General features: G+C 36.5%; 2 protein-coding genes and 2 pseudogenes across 2 annotated transcripts; 1 reads left to right on the forward strand and 3 right to left on the reverse strand.

Moving 5' to 3' along the window:
* Nucleotides 1-737: 737 nt before the first annotated feature.
* Nucleotides 738-5,695, reverse strand: LOC110877888 (annotated as a pseudogene).
* Nucleotides 5,696-9,952: 4,257 nt separating this feature from the next.
* On the reverse strand, nt 9,953-11,827 carry LOC110875843 (annotated as a pseudogene).
* LOC110877890 (beta-glucuronosyltransferase GlcAT14B) lies at nt 11,744-15,236 on the reverse strand. The gene is made up of 5 exons (XM_022126114.2): nt 14,551-15,236; nt 13,394-13,469; nt 13,187-13,302; nt 12,751-13,107; nt 11,744-12,248 (listed from the first exon to the last, which is right to left on the reverse strand). Exons 1-5 carry the CDS (start codon nt 15,101-15,103, stop codon nt 12,091-12,093), a joined length of 1,260 nt encoding a protein of 419 aa, XP_021981806.1. The 5' UTR covers nt 15,104-15,236; the 3' UTR covers nt 11,744-12,090.
* A 515-nt stretch (nt 15,237-15,751) lies between these two features.
* Nucleotides 15,752-22,616, forward strand: LOC110875844. Its single transcript, XM_035976941.1, has 5 exons — nt 15,752-16,172; nt 16,241-16,918; nt 22,140-22,168; nt 22,262-22,351; nt 22,413-22,616. Exons 1-5 carry the CDS (start codon nt 15,752-15,754, stop codon nt 22,614-22,616), a joined length of 1,422 nt encoding a protein of 473 aa, XP_035832834.1.
* Nucleotides 22,617-24,196: the final 1,580 nt, after the last annotated feature.

Below are 24,196 nucleotides of genomic sequence, written 5' to 3' on the forward strand. Positions count from 1 at the left end.
TTCATCATATCATCTGCTTCCTTTGGATTTATCGCCGGCTTTAAGGGCTGCAATGTCTTCCTTCATTGTGTCAATTGACTCTAATTTTGCAACAATGGCTGCTAATTGAGCAGCAATTTGATCAGGGTTTGTGCCGCTGCTGTCACTACTCCGGGTATTCACCATCTTCTTCGTTTCCCGGCAATGGAACCAAATGATAAGTTCTAAGGATGAAAAAGATTGATTTGCTGGATTTAGGAATAAAAAGGCCTGATTCGAGATAGGCGGTCTCCAATACAAAGGTTCAAAAAACAATATTCAACAAGACAGCCAAACTAGAAACAGGAACAAAATATTTAAAGGCAAACTCTGATGAAACATTTAATTTCATCCATCTTTTCAGCATCCCCACCCTACTATCTCCCTCATAATTACCAGACTTTACACCATCCTTGCCCCTTTATCTCCTCATGTTCTTGATCAGGTTTGAATGGGTCAAACCGGGGCCCGTAAATAGTGCAAAGCTGCTCCAGTGAGTTTCCTTGGGCTGACCCGACTCCATTTGATTTTTTTCGCCTTGAATAAACTCTCATAGGAACCGGGTATGTATCACACCCCTAGAAAGATATCATGGATTCATGGCCAAAAAGTGTGATCACCATAAAAGATTTCGCTTTTGCATTACTACAAGAACTATAATTTCTCTACAAAAAGAAACCAACTAACAGTCAGTAATAGTACTCTAATTATTTCAAGTATGCACGACTAATGAATAATCCGTTATGATCCAATAAAGGTAGAAAGTGAGCTTACAAGTATGTTAAATAATGATAAACAAAAGATAATAAAGGTGCAAGAAAACACAAGATTTATAACCTCGGGATGTTTATTACGTATCGTTATAAGCTTTCTGAACTTCTCCAATATCCATCTCAGAGATTTGTGTAACCAACTCATCTTCAACATCACTCATCGTATCATCCTCTTCTTTGAGCGATCGGTCAATCCAAATAGTGTTTTCATCTTCCGAATCACTCTCGAACAAATCATTATCAACGAAATCATCCATGTCATCAAAAGTCTCAATCCTTTTCTTCCTTCCTCTATAACCAGTAAGGCTAACAACTTTCTCCTTCCAAACAACCAACGGGCATTTCTCAATCAATTCTGACCCATCATACGCTTCCGTCAAGAACACACTGAATCTTTTCCCTCTTTCCGAAACATAAAAGATCCCGAAATGCTTCAACAATATCCTCATCAGCTTCTGTTGTTGGTTCAGGCCCAAAACTATATATATTCACACTCACGTACAGAAGTATATATATTGTATACTTGCTGCAACTCTAATGTAATATATATGTATGTAAACAGTGGATCTGAAAAATGATGTTTCACACAAAGTAAATAAAGTTGAAAAAGCTGCACTTCTCATTAAACAATAACTTGGCTTTTATAGCCATACAATGAACTGCCAGATGCGAATAAAAACAGAATATTAAAGATGCTTTCCTAAAGAATTGGTAAACTAGGACTTCTTCTACCAAACGTGCATAAAACCCAACGGTCACTTCAGCACATTTGGTCAACCATTTTACCAACTCTAACTTATTAAAAACCATATAATATAAAATAATAAAACCCAACTCTTCATATATCCATCCACAGACATGCAACGTGACACATGAAGATTTCTTATTCCATGCAAACTATCGACCAACTCATAACCCGCAACCCGCGACCCACGAACAAACCCGAATAAAGCCAACAATCACCCCCTTAATCGGTGTTTGTTCGTACCGCTTTCTTCACAACAATGTCGGTTCATCATCTTCACATCGGTTCAAGTTGAGCTCTTCCGTTTTCTCCCACTTTGGACACTCCGATATATAATGCCCGACTTGGTTGCACTTGTAACATTTAACACGACTCTTGTCCCGTTGTAATCGACCGTCTCCACGACCTCTCCCGGACTCCCGACCTCCACCTCGGCCACGCCCATAGTCTTCGCGGTTCGATTTACCACAACCACAATGCTCACACTTGTGCTCCTTTTCTTTTGCCTTCTCTTCCGAACCTGCAAACAAAAGTTGGTTTTGATGCTCGGCTTGAGTCTCCTCATCCTTGACCCGTTCCTCATATGCCTTTAGCCAGCCAACAACATCATCAAAACCGACGGTCTTCAAGTCTACAAGCTACTCTATAGACGCCACCATATGTATGAACCGTTTAGGTAACCCCATAAGAAATCTCTTCACCACCTTTGTTTCCTCTATTTCCGAGCCGAGCGAGGCGGCTCGCGAAGCATATCCCGACAACCTATTAGCAAAGTCATCGACAACTTCTTGATCCTTCATTTTTAGATTATCAAACTCTCCCATGAGAGTGTGAAGTCTTGCTTCTCGAATCCGTTCCGCACCCAAATGACGGGTTTTGATGGCACCCCACATATCCTTCGCCGTTTTGAGATTCCCTATTTGCAACGTTTGTTCCTCGGGAATAGATTGAAACAAAAGAGCGATTGCAATATGATTCTTCTTCGCATCCACGTTGGTTCCCGGTTCGATTTGCTCCCACACCCCGTGAACATTGAAGATAACCCGCATCTTCATGGCCCATACCGTATAATTCGTGGATGACAACACCGGGCATTGAAGAGAAAGGGTGTTGTTCTCCTTAACGGTGACCAAAGCTTGATTCTCCGTATTAGGCATAGTTGTAAAATCCTGCTCTACCAAAGATTAATAATCAACTAAAACACTGCTGAAAGTTTTACCTGCAAACACCTTTTGCTACCTTTCTCCTACTGTTTTACACCCTTGATTATTATCTTCTGGTCACTTAATCTCTCCTTCGTTCTTCGATCAACAACTGGGTTGACAAGCCCGCTGATTTAGCCCGAATCTCGACTTGTCTCCGCTACCCTCTTGACCCGCTAGAACATAAACTCTAGAACCCGCTGACCCGCGATCACCTAGTTCTCTCTCCGATCACTGCTGATCCGTCGCCTCCGATCACTGCACACCGGTAACTTCTGATCGCTGCAGCCTTGACAACTCCGATCGCTCCTTTCTACGATCAGATCAGAATGTAGCCCCTCTCTACTCGATCTAAGCTCTGATACCAAATGTTGGTTCAGGCCCAAAACTATATATATTCACACTCACGTACAGAAGTATATATATTGTATACTTGCTGCAACTCTAATGTAATATATATGTATGTAAACAGTGGATCTGAAAAGTGATGTTTCACACAAAGTAAATAAAGTTGAAAAAGCTGCACTTCTCATTAAACAATAACTTGGCTTTTATAGCCATACAATGAACTGCCAGATGCGAATAAAAACAGAATATTAAAGATGCTTTCCTAAAGAATTGGTAAACTAGGACTTCTTCTACCAAACGTGCATAAAACCCAACGGTCACTTCAGCACATTTGGTCAACCATTTTACCAACTCTAACTTATTAAAAACCATATAATATAAAATAATAAAACCCAACTCTTCATATATCCATCCACAGACATGCAACGTGACACATGAAGATTTCTTATTCCATGCAAACTATCGACCAACTCATAACCCGCAACCCGCGACCCACGAACAAACCCGAATAAAGCCAACATCTGTGGCATCACAAACTCCCTCCTAAAGTGAGTCAAATGATCCGTAATCAACCGTTTCTCGTTCATAAAGCTTAACACCTCATGCATTACCGCAATCGCTCGCTTATCAAACTCAACCGACCCCACTTTCAACTCTTTCGCATCTGCATAAGGCGAAAGATACTCCCTTTTTTGAAAATTCTCAATCTGCCCACCATATCTATACACTTTCTTGTAATCCGGAGGAAACTTCATCGGAAACGCCAACGAAAGCCTCCCCGGAACATGATTTTCGGCTTTAGTGATGCCCGTAACTTTCTTCTCCACTTCGGTAACAGACCAACATGGGTTCCAAGAAACAAGCTTCAAGAACTCAACATCATCCTCATCTTTCAAAACCCGAAAACAATCCGGATACTTATGCACCCAATGCTTTCGAAAATCATATGGCAGCCCTAAATCCCTCCTAAAATGAGCAATTTTATCCAAAGGTAAAATCTTGTTTACAGACATCATTAACAACCTTGTTACATGCTCCACGGCCTTTCCCTCATTCTCTGCTATTAATCTTTCTTCTTCTTCAACCAATTCTTCGCCTTTCGCAGTTAACCCGACCCATGTTGTGCCCCTTTGGTCCTTATACATCTCGAACAGCTTTGGCGATTTGCGAATAAAGTCTGATATTTTGTGGGGCTTTGGCAGATTGAGCTGGCGCCTGGCAGATGGGAATAACTTGTTCGGGTTCTTGCTTTAATAATTCTAATAGAAAGAGGATTTTGGAGGCGATTTTGTGCTTTTCGACTGCGATTTCGAGGGCGTGGACTCGTTTCTGTTGGCTTCTGTCTTGAACCCGTTTGCTTGTTGTCATGAATCGTGTAACCGAGGGTAGGTAGTGAGGGTTTTTGAAGGGTTTAATGAGTTGGTTTGCCATTTGATCATGGGGTGCCCAACAGGTGTTTGTGAAAATGCCTGACTGAAGTGACGCAAAAAGAACGTGTGAGATCGGTTAAACTGGATCAGAAATGGCTTGTAGAGGGGATGAATTGCACCAGAAATCGATTGAGTAACAAGAATTGATTGAAAAGAAGAAGCAATACGAACCTCAGTGGATTGAAGGAGGAGCAAACTAGGGTTTATAACGATTGTTAGTGGTGGGGTTTAAACGAATTTATTCATTTCAATTCCTTAGCAACAAAAATTCTACAAAACAAAACCAAACCGACGATACATGGTTAGAGCTGCACTATGAACGTTAATGTTTCTAGGCAGACAGGAGTCAAAACATTGTAGGATGTGGTTTTCCTAGTCCGAGTCGATTGAACACATAGGCGGCTAGCCCCTAGGTTAGCAAGTGCGTTGCTTATTGGTGATCCTTTATGCTGTGTTCCAGATATCTACCAATTTGGAAAGACATTGGTGACCTGTTAAGACACGAAAATGTTACTAACATATCATATGACCTGTTTAAGACACAAACACGACCTGTTAAGACACGAACACGACCTGTTATTCCATATTTGAAATTAGCGATTAATGAACCTGTTTAATGAACAATAGACCAATCACTAAACCCATCATCTTCTTGTAAAGATATCATATATGCAAAGATCATATCTGAATCACAAAAGTCCGACTTCACTGATAAACAATTAGACATGACAAAGGTACTAGTTAGTGAAGATATTTTAGTATATGCATAAATTCTTAACTGATAATAAATTCACTACAACAAAATAGACTTTTATGAAAACATCATCAATGTATTCACACATCCGTGGTGACCAGTGACCGACTACTAATAAAATAAAAACCTCAAGGATAAAAAAACAAGTCGGTGATACGACGGTAATGTTTTTGACAAAATATTTGAACTACTTGACAAAATATCTGTGTTTCTTACATGGTAGAACGAGGCCGGAATAGATGAACGACGACGGAATAGACGTGAAGTGAAAGAATGGCCGTTGATGTTGACGCCGAAGGCCGCCGGTGATACTGAAGTGATGAACGATGGCTGCCGGTGATACTGAAGTGATGAAATTGAAAGTGAGCGGCGATTGAATACAAAATTTAGGGTTTGGTTATTGGAGCGTGAAGTGAAGGAATGGATTTCAAAATTTTGGGTATACCCTTCTGACTCCACGTGTCCCCACCCCACATATTTGATATATTTTTTTAATTTAAAATTATAAACAGGTCACTAACGGGTCTTAACAGGTTAACGGGTTTTAACCTGTTTAGACACGAAATTTAAACAGGTCTTATCATGTCGACCTGTTTAGACACGAAACCTGTTAAGGTCAAACACGAAACCTGTTAACTTCGTGTAGGTTCGTGTCGTATTATCGTGTTCGTGTCAGAATTACCAGCCCTACCTGACGGAGACAAGAAGAAAGTTTAAAAACTGTTAATATAAAAAGTGTAATGGGTTTTATTTGTTTTCAGTTTTCTACCGTAACGTTATTTATTAGTATAAAGTATACACTTTACCCATAATTAAACAATTTTTTACTGGTTTTACTGTTTAAGTTGTAGTGGTTTTCAATGCAGCTCAATTATTTTTTAATTATTATTTTTTTAATCATATTTTTCATATTAGTTAAAGGGTAAATTACTTTTTGAGTCTCTGTGTTTTAGCGGTTTTAATCACGTGAGTCCAAAATCAAAATATTTAACGCCATGAGTCTTTATAGCCACTTTTCTTAACCATTTGAGTCCAAATTTCTAATATTGTTAGAATCTTTTGGTTAAGTATTGTTAAATGACTAAAATACTTTTATAATTAAAAAATTAAAAAATAAATTATTATTAGATTTTTTTTCTGTCACTCTTATATATCTGTATCCCCCTTTTATCTCTTTCTCTCTCTCTCTCTAAATATTTTGCACCTTCATCTCTCTCTCATCTTTCTTTCTCTCTCTAGACCATGTGCATCCCAACCACCACAGCCACAACCACCTCCATCACCAACCAGGCAACCACCACCATCACCAACACCTAACTTATTAGTGGTGACTGTGCTGGAGGTTTGTGGTTGTGGTTGGTGACAGAGGTGGTTGTGGCTGTGGTGATGACGGTGATGGTGAGAGATGTAGGTGGTCTAGAGAGAGAAATGAAGATGCAGAATGTTTAAAGGGAGAGAAAGAGATATATATATAAGAGAGAGAGAGAGAGGGAGAAATCTAATAATAATTTATTTTTTATTTTTTAACTATAAGAGTATTTTGGTCATTTAATAATACTTAACCAAAAAATTCTAATAGTGTTAGAAATTTAGACCCAAGTGGTTAAGAAAAGTGGCTATAGGGACTCAGGGCGTTAAACATTTTGATTTTGGACTTAAGTGGTTAAAACCACTAAAATACAGTGACTCAAAAAGTAATTTACCCTTAGTTAAATTAGACAAATAAAATTATAGAGTGCAATAATATCTATACAGAATTACTAACTTGAGGTTTACACCCTTTCGTTTAAAAGTCGCGTCAGCTAAAAACTAGTTTAGAATATTAATTAAAAGATCGAAAGGATGCTTCCTTTAATATATCATGTTAAAGTCGCGTCCTTTAATATACTTTTAATAATAAAAGTAAACAACACATTCTTTCGGTAAAGGCCTAAAGGGTATAATGGTTTGGATGGCTAACCTATAAGTACCCTTACCGAAAGGATGCGTCCTTTAATATATCAGTTCAGAGTCGTGTTCTTTAATATATCACTTTACTAGATTAGGGACCTGTGAATTACACGATTGAATAAAAGTTTTTTTTTTTAATAAGAATTTTAAACAATATGTCATATAGTTCTTAAAATATAAAGCTCATTAGAAAAGTTGACACGTGACATCGTAATTTTAATATGAGAAAGAGACGGTAAAACCAAATTTTAGACGGCTTACATAACTGACACGCGACTTCCATTATATAAAAGATGCTACATGTGATAATAAAATAAAGAGTAAATTACAAAAATCGTCCTTTATGTGGATAACAGATTGCAAACTGTGTCATTTATCTTTAAAATGTGCAAAAAAAACGTACTCAATGTTTGCAAACCCTTGCACGTCATATCCTTTAGCCCTAACTCAATTAATTTTCATGGTTAAATTTGACCAGTCTGAGGGCAAATTAGTCTTTTACCCATTTATCTTAAGTATTTTAATAAACAAGCAAAATAAATTTTAAAAATTATATGTATACACATGAAAATCTGATTAGTCTCTCTCTTCCTCATATCTCTCTCATCCTTATCTCTTTCTCTCAACCACACCACCACACCACCATCACCTCTTTACATCACACCTTAGGTTGTGTATTATGGTTCCACGTTCCCCATCCGACTCAACTGGGCACATTTCAGATTTCACCTCTTTTTTACATCACACCTTAGGTTGTGTATTACGGTTCCACGTTCCCCATCCAACTCAACCTTAGGTGGTACCACTTTTTTTTTGCAAGTTCTAGGGCGTGAATGGGTCGTTAAACACCACGCAAGAGGGGTGTGAAGGGCTGGACGTTAGCCTGGTAACGCTTGAAGGGACAAAGGGGGCAAGCGTGAAGGGGACGTGGCAGGTTTAGTCGATGTGGCACCAATGTGGTGGTTTTCACCCCTAGACGTTTATCAACAATACTCAACCTTAGTAGGTGTGAAATGCAAAAATGCACTACACTTACGTGGCAATAACTTTTTTACACTTTTCACCCCACCACAACATAAGAGTCCAAAGAACTAGAATCTCTCTCTCACTACTATATCTAGTAAAATGGACAGGTCGGGTAGCGTAATGGGTTCGGATAAGATCGGGTGGTTTAAAAATAAAATATCATATTGCTTTGGGCTAGAAAGAATATGTGTACAAGTCAATATGAATTGTTTTAGAAAATAGTAATAAACTAGTAAACGTGTGGTAACAACATTTGATCACCAGCTGATCTCCAATGCTCCGTGGAAACAATATGTCAGCTTTAATACAAATTTGATCTATTCGAGTACCCCAAAAAAATTTTGACCCCTTATAATAGCACTTAAACCTAAAAAAGCTCAAAAACTTATATTGAAGTCTAAAACCTATAAAAAAAAAATCCAAATGCTTGGCAAAAAGATTGCCAAGCCTCTCACTAACGTCATCATCGTTGTCGCCGCCATCACCATCATCACCATTGTTTCACCATCTCCATAATATACGAGTGTTATCTCCACCATCACCATCCATCTAAATTAGGGTTAAGAATTAGGTTAGGGCACTGTCTATGTGTATATAGTCATGTAGTCGTGTAGAATTTTTTATTGAACGCATGGAAAACATACAAACCTTTATAATATCAAATGATTCTTACTTTTCTCTTCTCTCCTCCACCGTTCTCTCGAGGCAACCTCTATTCCCCACACCCTCCCTCAAAAACTCAAGTGTACTTAGATCTCTCGTCATACACGACTTGGCCGACACCTCCACTACCATTAAGTTCGAAACATCTTTCCCATCAAACCCATCTACAGTACTCCATTGACAGACTATACATTTGCTTTGTCTGAATCCGAGATCCAACACTGATATCAATCTAATATCGACCCGTTCATATAGATCATCTTGATAACCATACATTATAAATTCAAACTTAATACCGCAAATGAAAGAATATAAGTTGGATCATTACTTTGAAAACGAAATCAATCAAGAACATATCAAAACAAATAACCAACTTCAAATGATTAACCGAAGTATACATTGATTTAAGAATTAAGTATCATTTACGTCCTTGTGGTTTGTTCACTTTTGCAATTTCATGCCAAATTTTTAAATTGTACCATTTTCCTCCCTAACATTTTCGAAACATGCCATTTCAATCTAAAAACTAACCCTAGCTAAAAAAACTCAGTTAGCTTAGGGGACGAAAATGACATTTTATTCTAGATTTTTGGACTGAAATGACACGTTTCGAGAATGTCAGGGAGAAAAATGATACAATTTTGAAATTTGGTCCGAAATGGCAAAAGGAAACAAACCACAGGGATGTAAATGTAAATGACTCTGAACTCTTGATTTAACGATCAATTGATTAAGAGTGCGATCAATCAACATGATAAACATGAACCCGGCTATTATCATAAAAACAAAATCAATGAAAATCAGTGAATGAAAACAAAAAACAATCGCAATGTGATCATTGTGAGAACTAAGAATTGCAGATTGTACTCATACAGACATATGTATGGTTTATAATGAAAACATCATCCACCAACACTGGCATTGCTACAACTTTAATACCCTTCTCCAGGATTTCATTACAAAATATAAACTTGGCATCATTTATATAATATAATATAATATAAATCTCATATCTTTATAGTAACATATTCCAAGAAAAACTTAATCTTGGACAAATTACATCAGTAAAACACACCTCCTTCATGGTTGGTGCTTACTTACAAGTTATACGCGACCGATCGTTTTCTTCCAATCTTTATTCTCACCACGGCCCGAGGCCCGCAAGAAATGGAGGAAAACGGGCGTACTAAATAATCAGATACAATGCTTCAAGTGAAAATCTGTCAGATAGCATACCGCCGATAAGGGTCTTGATCCTCTCCGCTCCAGGTCCCGGTTTCAGTTCAGTTGCGTTCCTGACTATGCTTTCAGCTATAGTTTTGTTTGCATCACTTTTGTCTAACCAATTGCCTGCATATCAGTTTGACTTTTGGGTCAATCATTGACATCATAAAATATGCTATTTTGTCACATCAATCAACTTTGGCCCCCCAACTTTGATAATGACATGTTTTGCCCCTGAACTTTAATAATGACATGTTTAGCCCCTTAACTAAAAGGGCTTTAGCCCCTCAACTTTTATAATGACAGGTTTAGCCAGTTTAACTAAAACAACTTTAGCCCCTAAACTTTAAAAATAAACAATTTAGCCCCTCAACTTTTATAATGACATGTTTTTGCCCCTGAACTTTAATAATGACATGTTTAGCCCCTTAACAGAACCAACTTTAGCCCCTCAATTTTAAAATAAAACAACTTTAGCCCCTCCCCTTAACTAAAACAACTTAACCCCCTCAACTTTAATAATAAACAACTTTAGCCCCTCAACTTTAATAATGACATGTTTAGCCCCTTAACTAAAACATCAAACAACTTTAACTCACACGATTTGCTTATTTTTATGATTTTATTTACGTTTCATAAAAATACTAACTATAAACATATAAGGGATAAGGGGATTACTTGTCACAAAACCATCGGGTTCACGCCCTAGAAGTTCAGAGTCAATTTTGTCGAGTAACTCCTTATCTGCACCAAATTTTCTAGCGAACGGTGCATGACTTTCTACCATTCTTTCGTAATCATCAATGGAGAGAAAATGGGGGTGTTGTTTCGGGGGGTTATCCCAAGAAATGAAATGAAGGTCATGGTTTACGGTCGTATTTTTGAACTCATCGGCGTTGCATATTACTGTGTGAAAATACCCTTCGGGTGATGAAAGAAAATTAGCGTAGTACATGAGGACGATTCTTGGTAGGTTATCCCATCCCCATAAACAATATTCTACAAAGGATCGCGAAAGCATCATCCACGCAGAACCTACAAAACAAATCATTAATCTTTTTGAAATTATTAAGGATCATGTTTAAGTTTATGAAAATGAGTTTTTTTTTAAAGTTACCAGTGAAGAGCTTGTAAGCAGTGGGAACACTCCTTTTCTGGGAGACCCAGAAAACGTCTGATTTTTTATTACTATATAGCCCCGGATCGATTATAACGGGTTTGGCTCTTTGGTACCTACAACCAGACAAAAACGAGGATAACCAAAGTTCTGCATTGGCAATACGTGAAGTACTTTAGTCATTCGAAGGCTAGAAAATGCACATACTCTTTCCAGCCAATGTCACTGGTGTGCTCGATAAAATTTAGCTCCCGAGGAACAGTTGACAAAGTATGAAGCAAATCTGTCAAAGTTGTAAAAAAGCGTTGACTGTGAGTTTGATCATGAGGACGGCTGCGTTTTTCTTAATTATGATGCAAAGTTGATGGATAATTCCTCTTTCTTATGCAAATTTGTTACAAATAATACACAATTCTAAATGTTAAAGAAAAAAAAAGCGGTGATTACTTCACTAAACATCGAAGAATTAATATCATATAACAGTATGTGATCATCGTGAGAACTAAGAATTGCAGATTGTACTCATACAGACATATGTATGGTTTATAATGAAAACATCATCCACCAACACTGGCATTGCTACAACTTTAATACCCTGTTCCAGGATTTCATTACAAAATATAAACTTGGCATCATTTATATAATATAGATCTCATATCTTTATAGTAAATATATTCCAAGAAAAACTTAATCTTGGACAAATTACATCAGTAAAACACACCTCCTTCATGGTTGGTGCTTACTTACAAGTTATACGCGACCGATCGTTTTCTTCCAATCTTTATTCTCACCACGGCCCGAGGCCCGCAAGAAATGGAGGAAAACAGGCGTACTAAATAATCAGATACAATGCTTCAAGTGAAAATCTTTGTCAGATAGCATACCGCCGATAAGGGTCTTGATCCTCTCGGCTCCAGGTCCCGGTTTCAGTTCAGTTGCGTTCCTGACTATGCTTTCAGCTATAGTTTTGTTTGCATCACTTTTGTCTAACCAATTGCCTGCATATCAATTTGACTTTTGGGTCAATCATTGACATCATAAAATATGCTATTTTGTCACATCAATCAACTTTGGCCCCTCAACTTTAATAATGACATTTTAGCCCCTTAACTAAAACAGCTTTAGCCCCTCTAACTTTAAAAAATAAACAACTTTAATAATGACATGTTTAGCCCCTCAACTTTTATAATGACATGTTTTGCCCCTGAAATTTAATAATGACATGTTTAGCCCCTTAACAGAACCAACTTTAGCCCCTCAATTTTAAAATTAAACAACTTTAGCCCCTCAACATTAATAAGGACATGTTTAGCCCCTTGACTAAAACAACTTTACCCCCTCAACTTTAATAATAAACAACTTTAGCCCCTCAACTTTATTAAGGACATGTTTAGCCCCTTAACTAAAACATCAAACAACTCTAACTCACGCGATTTGCTTATTTTTATCTACGTTTCATAAAAACACTAACTATAAACATATAAGGGATAAGGGGATTACTTGTCACAAAACCATCAGGTTCACGCCCTAGAAGTTCAGAGTCAATTTTGTCGAGTAACTCCTTATCTGCACCAAATTTTCTAGCGAACGGTGCATGACTTTCTACCATTCTTTCGTAATCATCAATGGAGAGAAAATGGGGGTGTTGTTTCGGGGGGTTATCCCAGGAAATGAAATGAAGGTCATGATTTACAGTCGAATTTTTGAACTCATCGGCGTTGCATATTACTGTGTGAAAGTACCCTTCGGGTGATGAAAGAAAATTAGCGTAGTACATGAGGACGATTCTTGGTAGGTTATCCCATCCCCATAAACAATATTCTACAAAGGATCGCGAAAGCATCATCCACGCAGAACCTACAAAACAAATCGTTAATCTTTTTGGAATTATTAAAAATCATGTTTAAGTTTGAAATGAAATTTTTTAAAAAGTTACCAGTGAAGAGCTTGTAAGCAGTGGGAACACTCCTTTTCTGGGAGACCCAGAAAACATCTGATTTTTTATTACTATATAGCCCCGGATCGATTATAACGGGTTTGGCTCTTTGGTACCTACAACCAGACAAAAATGAGGATAAACAAAGTTCTGCATTGGCAATACGTGAAGTACTTTAGTCATTCGAACGGTAGAAAATCCACATACTCTTTCCAGCCAATGTCACTGGTGTGCTCGATAAAATTTAGCTCCCGAGGAACAGTTGACAAAGTATGAAGCAAATCTGTCAAAGTTGTAAAAAAAGCGTTGACTGTGAGTTTGATCATGAGGACGGCTGCGTTTTTCTTAATTATAATGCAAAGTTGACGGATAATTCCTCTTTCTTATGCAAATTTGTTACAAAGAATACACAATTCTAAATGTTAAAAAAAAAGCGGTGATTACTTCAGTAAACATCGAAGAATTAATATCATAGAACAGTATATGTGTTAACCACTTCCCTCTAGAACCCTTGCGAAGCCAAAGCCTCGGTGCACCAGACAGAACTAGTGCCTATGTAGCTCCAAAAGCCGAAACACGAGGCTTTACTCTATGTACAAAGAAATAAGATTTTATCTCAACTGTTTTACATATCAACCTTTTTTATAAGTAAACCTTTGATGATTTTTTTTTCATTTTTTTGGTTAATTTCTCATACAAACCTCCTACAGACCTAATTTTAACCCAAAAGTACATGAGAATCCGGCTCAAGCCCCTTATGTGTTTCCTAAGCGCCTCAGACACGCCTTTTAAAACCAATGTCGGTACCGTTTACTCAGTTAAGAACTTAAGATAAAATCCAAAGGTACAAAAACTAATGCAAGGACAAAAAATGGCACCAAAGGGGGGATACTAATATACGACCCATCACTAAACATTCAATAGTCAATACAACCCAATAAAATTAGAGTTCCAAATTTCAAAACTCACTTCCAAGTCAACAATTCTCCAAAAAAATAACCATAATTATAAAATCACCCATACCCCTTACTCATTTTAGTTCCATATTTTATCCCACTTTAAAAAACCAACAACTTCCTCTTAACCAACATCACAAGATCCACCCCAATACCCCACACCCACCAACTGTTCGACGAAATTCCCAAACGAAAAAACTGACAAAAACCATTAAACAATAAAAGATCACCCATACCCATTACCCAATTTAGTTGCATAATTTATACCCTTTTCAAAAACAAACAACTTCTTCTAACCAACACAAGAAAAGTACAAAACTCACCCCACACCCACCAACTGTTCGACGAAATTCCCAAACGAAAAAAAAAACCCACAAAGCCCATCAAAACCCAACAACACCCACATACCATCTTGAGTGACCAAAGGATAATCAGAAGCACTCAAATTAATAAACCAGTCCCAATCAGCCCCCTCCTTCAACAAAATCGCCATCGCATGAAGCGTATTCGTCACCATAGTAGGCCCTCTATACGTCACCAGATTCGACCTAACAACAATCCTTACATTACCCACTTCGTTAAACACCGGTTCACTTTTCACAAACTCAAAAAGCTCCAACCTTTCTTCAGGTGGCGCCTCAAGGTCCAAATGCACAACATACTGGTTAACCGGATGATACAACGCCTTTAGCGTCCGTTTCAAGGACTGAACGTCGCCAGTGGAGCCGGAGATGAGGTAGGCGAGCTTGGGTGCGGTGGAATCGGGGTTTGGTGGGGTGATTTGGAGCTTTGATTCGACGAAAAGAGGGGTTTGTTGGAGGGTGTTTGGTTGGGTATGGTGGAAGGAGTGAAAAGGGTTTGTGAAGAAGAGAGAGAAGAGGATGAGGAGAGAGGAGGTGAGGAGAGAGAGGATGAGGGGGAGGAAGTATGGTTTTTTTCTCAAGGGTTTAAGGGACTCCATTGGTGAAGAAGATTGTGCATTTGGAGATGATTGTGAATGGTTTTTAGGGATTTGGGTGAAGGGGAAAGGTGGTGATGGTGGTGTGTTTAATGTGATGATTGAAAGAATCTAGCTTTGGAGTGAGTGGTTTTGTGATTATTGCAAGAAAATGGGGGGGTTTGTGGACTTTGATGAGTGAAGTGTGAGTGTGTGTGGGTGGGTGTCAACTTCTACTATAAATTCGGATGAACAATTGAAATGGATTTTATTTAAGATTAGTGGTCATAGTTAGCACCGTCAATGTCATTGGTGGTTCCCTTGTAGGTTGGTAAGGTATATTAGGCTAGAGTGAGGGTGTGGGGACGCCACCCAACCCAGCTGGCACTCTATAGCGCTCCAACCCGTCATCTATCCACACCCCGACCCTATGTCGGGGCGCTATTGAACCATCGCCAAGATGGTAACAAGCTGCAACACGCTTGGACCAGGAGCATTAATGTTTTGAACCGTTGAAAACGGTCAAAAATTTAAAAAACAAATTACTTTTTATTTTATTTACAAATTATCACTATAAATACCCACTTTCTACCTCACTTTTTAAATCATTCCTCTAACTTTCTACCTCACTTTTTATACAATTCTCTTCATATTTTTTAAAACTTCCCAACAATGTTTCTCAACAACCCAAACAACCTATGGGACCCGACCAATCCGTTTTGGCAAAATTTGCAAAACAACGAGCAAGAGGACCGCTATCGCCGAGACCCCCATACGGGTGAGGTTGCATATTATCCAATGCCACCAACTTCTCCTCATCCCACCACTCAACCGATGCCTCCATATTTCGGGTATTATTCTCAACCCCCTTTTTTTCCGCCAAACATGCCATCACCAAACATACCCGCCCAAAACACAAGCGAAACCGATTTCGTTCCCGAAACCCAAGTCAAAACCTCTTCTATAAAAAAAAGCCATAAAAAGAAGGATGAGACCGAAAAACGTACCTCTAAAAAGGTAGAATTTTGGTCTCCTAAGGAAGAGTTCAAGTTGGCAAAAGCTTGGCTCGACGTGTCGGAGGACGAGATTGTTGGTAAATAATTTTTTTAATACTTTTGTAAATAATATTTTTTTTATGATTTTGTAAATAATATTTTTTAGGAGACGACCAAGACATAAAGGTATTTTGGGGTCGTATACGCGAGAAGTTTTTCGTCGCAATGGGTCGTGGCGTGTATCGAACCGCCGACTCTTTTTCAGGAAAGTGGGGTGCTATGAGGCTGAAGGTTAGCAACTTCAACAACATATACAATAACCTCGTCAATAACACTCGAAGGAGAAGTGGTGCGAGTGACGTCGATGTCTTGACAGAAGCCCACAACGACTATAGAATGCACCATGGGCATATGTTTACGTTGGTAACCACATGGGAGCTTCTTCGCAAATCTCCAAAGTGGCATCTTGTGCCACCGTTCGACCCAACCCGCCCTAGATCCAAACGGTCCAAATCGACATCCACCACCGAACCATCTGGGTCCGATGCTCGTACAGTAATTAATCTAAACGAGGATGCTGACGAGTTTGAAGAACCACAAGAACCACAAGAGTTGCCTCGTCCAACTGGTAGGGATAAAAGTAAAGCCAAGGCACGTGGAAAGTCTACTAAATCAGATGGCCCGTCAAAGATTAGCGAGTTCCAGGTAGATCTCAAGCAAATAATCTCCATTAGGGAAAAAGACCAAGAAATGAGAATGGAGAAACAAATTGCGAGAGACATGGACTTTCTCGCAAAGGATCTGTCACATCTACCAGAGGTGGACCGAGTCATTTTGGAGGCTCGTAAGACACAAATTCAGGCCAAATATATGTAGTTTTTTTAAGTATGTTGTCTTTTTTTTCTAGTATGTTATGTTTTTTTATGACTTTGTAGTGTTTTTTTTAATAAATTATGTTTTTTATTTTTGTAGTTATTAAAATTGGCATTTAATTTAAAAAAATAATTATTTAAATAAATAATTAGTTAATCATGACACGGGGCTCTATCCACACCCTCCAAATTAAAGGGGGGCATGATAAAGCTCCTTTGCTTATATGACGATGACATGGATCCTAGTTGGCATGATAAAGATTCCTCGTAACCTTATAGTATTATAAATAAGTTTTCAAAGCTTGATAAAGATATACAAATGATGTATTTTGATTGTTAAGGGTGAAGGCCAGTAACCTCAATTTGCATTGGAAGGGTATTTGAGGTACAACTTTAATTAATGGCTTTCCTAGTCAAAAACTTTGCATTGGAAGGGTATTTGAGGTACAACTTTAATTAATGGCTTCAACCAGTAACCTCAATTTTAACTAAATTTAACCCAAAATATGCTAAGGGTGAAGGCCACATAACCCACAATTTGCAAGTACTCCCACCATTAGCTAATAGATTGTGTCGCCTTGTTTAATTTAATACAATTCAACTTAACTCATATCAGAATAAATCCTCGCTATGTTACAGTGGGGTTTAGTAGCGACGACAATTTTACAACAAAAGAAAAAAGAACAACCAAACACAACACATTTAAAAATTGATTACTAATATAAACATTACAAAACTTACAATCAATGTTTAAGGATGCTAAATTACACCCTCCCAACAATTCTTTTCTACACTATTAGACTATGTGTAATATGCATAAAGCGTGCTAAGGTATGTTGGTGATACGATCAGGTATCTCGTCTTGGATCATCACTTGGTCCTCCAATTGGTTTAGCCGGTCGGTCTTGTTTTGGACCCCCATCTTTCCTTCTTCTTCCAACCACCACCCTTGTCTGATTTTTGTTCTACCTAATAGTTCCATGAACCCGGTTTTGTTCAGCCTCTTCGTTTCCCTTTTGGCCCCACGAACCTGATCCCAAACCCGACGCAGTGTGGTTTCGACTTGTATCTTCTACCCATATACTTACCGAAACGGATGCCGACAACATGGATGTTTGCAACGGCTAATGGCACTTAAATGACCTTAAAGCCATCATTTTTGTCTGAACCTCACACGTTTCGTGATTTTTCGACGAAACTAATATTTTTGTCCGAACCTACCAAACTCGCCGACAATATCGATTTTCGCCGGTAGCAAGCGACAGAACTTGAAAATTTAAATTTGGGGACCAAAAATATATTTTTATTTTGAGCTTTTGAAATATGAGGGGTCCAACCAAAGAGAGATAATATTTTATAAGGTAATAGACTAAAGTTACACTTTTAAGCCTAAAATAGGGGGTCAGGCCCTTCTTACCCTTAATAAGTTCAGCCCATGCCGTAGCACCTCAACGTCAACAACCACTGAAATTGACCATAAATTGTGCACTGGAAAAACGAGTATGCGGACGGGAAACGAGGTGCATCGTAAACATTTCGGCAAAGATGGTTAGGTTGGGAGATGATGAAGACAACTGGTGAGTCTCTTCTAGATAGTTTTAGTATAAGAAGTGATGAGTCATACCAAATTTCACTCATTTTGATCAACATTTCTAAAAACATTTATTTTGATCAATATTTTTTTAAACCACACTTGTTAAAAAAAAAAGGCCTCTTCATGACGTAAATGATAGTAACTTATGTCCCTCCCTACCAACACCGACGGTATTAACATTGGTTTCTACTTTCCACCGGTACATTACATTGTAACGAACCAAATCATTAAATTTTTGCATGTTCTTTTCCATGCTTTTTTTTTGACACGGGTCAAGACTTCCCTACCTCAATTTATAAAATATACCATCTGATAATATATACTATATTATAATGTATATACTATATTATAATGTATAAGGTAAGGACATTTTAAGATAACCAAAAAATAAGAACTTTCTCCTCTCTTTTATTTATAGAAAGTCCCCTAAAATGAGGTAGTTTGGTCTTTTAACCACTATTTATTTTTTAGCCCCTAAACTTATTACATTTAAATTCCTAAAGTTTTATCTAAATTTTAGATAGAGTAAATTGCCATTTTAGTCCCTGAGTATTGTCTAAATTTGTCATTTTGGTCCAAATAGTTTTTTTTTTGCCTCTGGGTCCCTGACTTTTACATTTTGTTGCCATTTTGATCATTTTGTCTAACTCCATCCAAAAACCCAGTTTGTAACAGGGGTATTCTGGGGATTTCCTTAAAAAATGTTTTCAATTACCATTTTGATCCAATTCCAAAAAACCAAAAAAATTCAAAAAAATCAAAAAAATTCCAAAAAAATCTAAAAAATCATAAAAATTCAAAAAATTCAAAAAAATCTAAAATAACAAAAAATTCTAAAAAATCATAAAAATTCCAAAGAATCAAAAAAATTCTAAAAAATTCAAAAATCATTAAATGTTTCGGCACGAACCGTTTCGACCCGTACCGTTTCGAACCGAACCGTGTATCGAACTGAACCGTTTCGAACCGAACCGTTTCGACCCGTACCGTATCGAACCGAACCGTTTCGACGCGAACCGTTTCGAACCAGTACCGTATCGAACCGTACAGTTTCGACGCGAACCGTATCGAACCGTACCGTTTCGAGCCGAACCGTTTCGACGCGAACCGTTTTGAGCTCGACTGTTTCGACACGAACCGTTTCGACCCGTACCGTTTCGAACCGTACCGTTTCGACGCGAACCGTTTCGAACCGAACCGTTTCGACGCGAACCTTTTCGAACCGAACCGTTTCGACACGTACCGTATCGAACCGAACCGTTTCGAACCGTGCCGTTTCGACCCGTACTGTATCGAACCGAACCGTTTCGACGCGAACCGTTTCGACACGAACCGTTTCGACCCGTACCGTTTCGAACCCGAACCGTTTCGAGCCGAACCGTTTCGACGCGAAGCGTTTCGACCCGTACCGTTTCGAACCGTCCCGTTTCAACCCGTCCCGTTTCGACCCGTACCGTTTCGAACCGTACCGTTTCGAACCGAACCGTTTCGATGCGAACCGTTTCGAACCAAACCGTTTCGACCCGTACCGTTTCGACGCGAACCGTTTCGAACCGAAACGTTTCGACGCGAACCGTTTCGACCCGTACCGTATCGAACCGAACCGTTTTGAAGCGAACCGTTTCGATACGGTACGGGCTCAAAACGGTTCGCGTCGAAACGGTACGCGTCGAAACGGTACGGGTCGAAACGCTTCGCCTCGAAACGGTTCGGCTCGAAACGGTTCGGGTTCGAAACGGTACGGGTCGAAACGGTTCGTGCCGAAACATTTAATTATTTTTGGATTTTTTTAGAATTTTTATGATTTTTTAGATTTTTTTTTTTAGATTTTTTTTGAATTTTTTAGAATTTTAATGATTTTTTAGAATTTTTTTGATTTTTAGATTTTTCTGAATTTTTTTGATTTTTTGGAATTTTTTTGATTTTTTGGAATTGGATCAAAATGGCAACTAAAAACATTTTTTAAGGAAATCCCCAAAATACCCCTGTTACAAACTGAGTTTTTGGATGGAGTTAAACAAAATGATCAAAATGGCAACAAAATGTAAAAGTCAGGGACCCAGTGGCAAAAAAAAAAACTATTTGGACTAAAATGGCAAATTTGGACAAAACTCAGCGACTAAAATGACAATTTACTCTTTTAGATAATTAGTTACAATTCACTCCTCCATAACAAACTTATAATTTTTTTACTTATTCTTGACATATCTTATAAACTATAATGTTTAAAAAAAATCAAAGATAACATGACGACCTACACATTTTTGTCGACGTTTCGGTAGTTGCTTGTTCAATATCGATGCACGGATTAAAAGGTACAAGTAGTTAATGCATTAATGTACAAGTGATTTAAGTAAATAACAACAAATATAAAAATAGCCACCCTTTGACAATTAAATATCTACTATATCAGTCTCCAAAGATGTAATGTTAGCACATGGTTCAATTAAAAATGTGATTACTTGAGTACAGAATATCTTTTTGTAACACAATCGAATGTCTAAAAATGTTCACTGATCGAATACAAAATACACAAAATATATGGAACACAACATTTAGTGATTTAAGAAAATAACAATACATAATGTGTAGATAAAAATAGCCACCTGTTTGACAATTAAATATCTACTCTATTCACTTCAAACCATTTGACCCATTTAAGAAGAGATATAAAGCATATCGACCCGTTAGAATATGCCACCCATAACTTATTTGATTAAATAAAACCAAGAACTTCAAAAGAGATTACTTTTCCACCAGATGTAAAACTCCGAATTAGATCTACAAGTTCACTGGTAGAATGTAATCCGCCACTTAAACAGGCCTTAACGATCCTTTTCTGAAAAGCGCGCCAGTTTTCTTCACCGTAGTCACGTAAAATTTGTCCTATTTCTGCCTCTGGCCATGAATTTAGTATGTCTTCAGCTGTAAAACTGGCCTGTAATATCCCTATTTCAGTCACTTAAGTGAACAATATATAAGAACATTCTCCAACAAACTGGCACACACGAACATTTTTTTCCATACAAATATCAATCTGAAATTAAACAATTCACTTAATCAGCAAGGCCAAAACATGATTCACCTCTCACTAAAACACAATAAAAACAATATTAAAAAACAAACTTATAAAATATACGATTTATAAAAAATAAAACTGGGAAATTTATAATCTTTCAAACACTTGCACATTTCAGTGTGAAGGCGTTTCAGTAATAAAAACTGACAAAAACAACATATGTAAAATATAAAACTGACTTATTGAGTGATTATTTTAACATAAATGAAGATATTATGTGTCGCATTTTAAATAATTAATATATCTTATAAAAACTAAAAAATAACCACAACAAACTTCCGAAATAAAGGGGTGGCATCTAAAATTAAACCCTGATGCTTACTACTATAAATACACAGCAGATTACCCCTATATCAATTGCTAAACAAGTTCAGAAACGGATCCACTTCTGAATTCAAATGTTGTGAAAAACCAAGCATGCAAGATTGAAAATTCTAAGGTTAGTTTTTTTATATCGCAATTGTGAATAAATGTTTTCTTTTATTTACGTTTATGTGAATGTTTAACTTATTTGGATCAGAATCAGTTGCTGATGAACAAGCTTCTAAGGTATTGATTTTGCTGATTTTTAACTATTATTTATGCATATATATTTCATATTAACATGTTCGTTATCTATACTATATGTGTGTTTTATTGCAGGGTCATGGTGATAAAAGTGTCGAAATAATTTCTCATGGTACAATGTTTAGTCCTTATAAGTCTAATCTTCAACGCGAACTTAGTGAAGAGGTAATTTTAAAGTTTATTGATTTTTTTTTAACTTTTCTATTCACTTTTTGTCATTTTTAAGGATCGGATGTATGAGTCTCAAAGGAAGAGATCCAAGAGACTCTCTGAATGGAAATGGAGTCAGATTATCAATTTAGATGATTCTGAAGAAGATGACAAAGAAGAAGAACTAGAAGACACAGCCGATTCAAGCACAAAGAAGAAAAGCGAATTAAAAATTCCTCAAGTGTCGATTCAGAAGAGGAATAGATTTCATTCAACATAATATGAAATCTTTCAAGTGTTTTTATTTTTTTTTCATTTTCAATTATGTTTGATCTAGACAATTTCATTTTTAGTTGTTTTGTTTTCATTTTCAGTTGTCATTTTCAGTGTTTTTAGATTTAATGCAGTCTAATAAAGTTTATTTTATATTTTAATTTTAGTTTTGGTGTTAATATAATGCACTATTGACCATATTAATAAAGATATAAACTCTTAACATCCTATTTTTTTATAAAAACAGTTCTAGAATTTTATAAAAATATAATTTTTTTTATATATATATACAAAAAAACGAAATTTAAGTTAAAGGTTTGGGATTATAAGTTAACTATGTTCTTATAGATTATATTAGACAGTTTCAAAACAACTCTTATATGTTGACTAGATACATTTTTTATGGATTTTAAGTTATAACCAGATTGTGTTTACATTTTTTCAGGGATTATTAGTTAAAATTAAACTCATATTAATAAGATTAGTTAGTTGAAACAAACTACAGGTTATTAAGAATTCGTTGGTTTAAAAGTGCTATATTTACAGCTCATTTTCATTAGTTTTTATAAAAAAAAAAAACAAAACAAAACTTTATTTCGTAAAAGAAACAATTTAAAAAAAAAAGTTTGTAACAAGTAAAATGAATAATAATTTACGATATTTACTATATAAATACTAAATTTTGTTGCAAGGTTTTAGGGAATATAGATTATAACTATGTTCTTATAAATTATATTAGCCAGTTTCAAAAAAACTCTTATATGTTGACTAGATACATTTTCTATGGATTCTAAGTTATAACAAGATTGTGTTTACATTTTTTCAAGGATTATTAGTTAAAATTAAACTTGTATAGATAAGATTAGTTAGTTGAAACAAACTATAGAATATTAAGAATTCGTTGGTTTAAAAGTGCTATATATACAGCTCATTTTCATTAGTTTTTATAAAACAAAACAAAACTTTATTTCTTAAAAGAAACGACTTTTTAAAAAAAAAAGTTGTAACAAGTAAAATGAATAATAATTTACGATATTTACTATATAAATACTAAATTTTGTTGCAAGGTTTTAGGGAGTATAGATTATAACTATGTTCTTATAGATTATATTAGCCTGTTTCAAAAAAAAACTCTTATATGTAGACTAGATACATTTTTTTATGGATTCTAAGTTATAACTAGATTGTGTTTACATTTTTCATGGATTATTAGTTAAAATTAAACCCATATAGATAAGATTAGTTAGTTGAAACAAACTACAGGTTATTAAGAATTCGTTGGTTTAAAGTGCTATATATACAACTCATTTTCATTAGTTTTTTTATTTCAAAAAATCTTGTTCTTCAGAATTCGTTGGTTTAGCAGGTAATCTTTATTTAAGTTTTTCTACAACAGTGACTTTTATATAAGTTTCTATACATCAATGACGTTTGTAAAAAAATAATAATTTAAAAGTTCATCCTTTCAGTGGTTTTGGTTGATCGGTACATCCATTCAGATCTTACACAGGTATGGATTCTTTTAAAACATGAATATGATGTTTGTTTTTTGTTTTCATACTAGTATGTTTTTAATATCATCTTCCA

This window comes from Helianthus annuus, chromosome 9, assembly GCF_002127325.2.
Source record: "Helianthus annuus cultivar XRQ/B chromosome 9, HanXRQr2.0-SUNRISE, whole genome shotgun sequence".
Classification (NCBI taxonomy): Eukaryota; Viridiplantae; Streptophyta; class Magnoliopsida; order Asterales; family Asteraceae; genus Helianthus; species Helianthus annuus.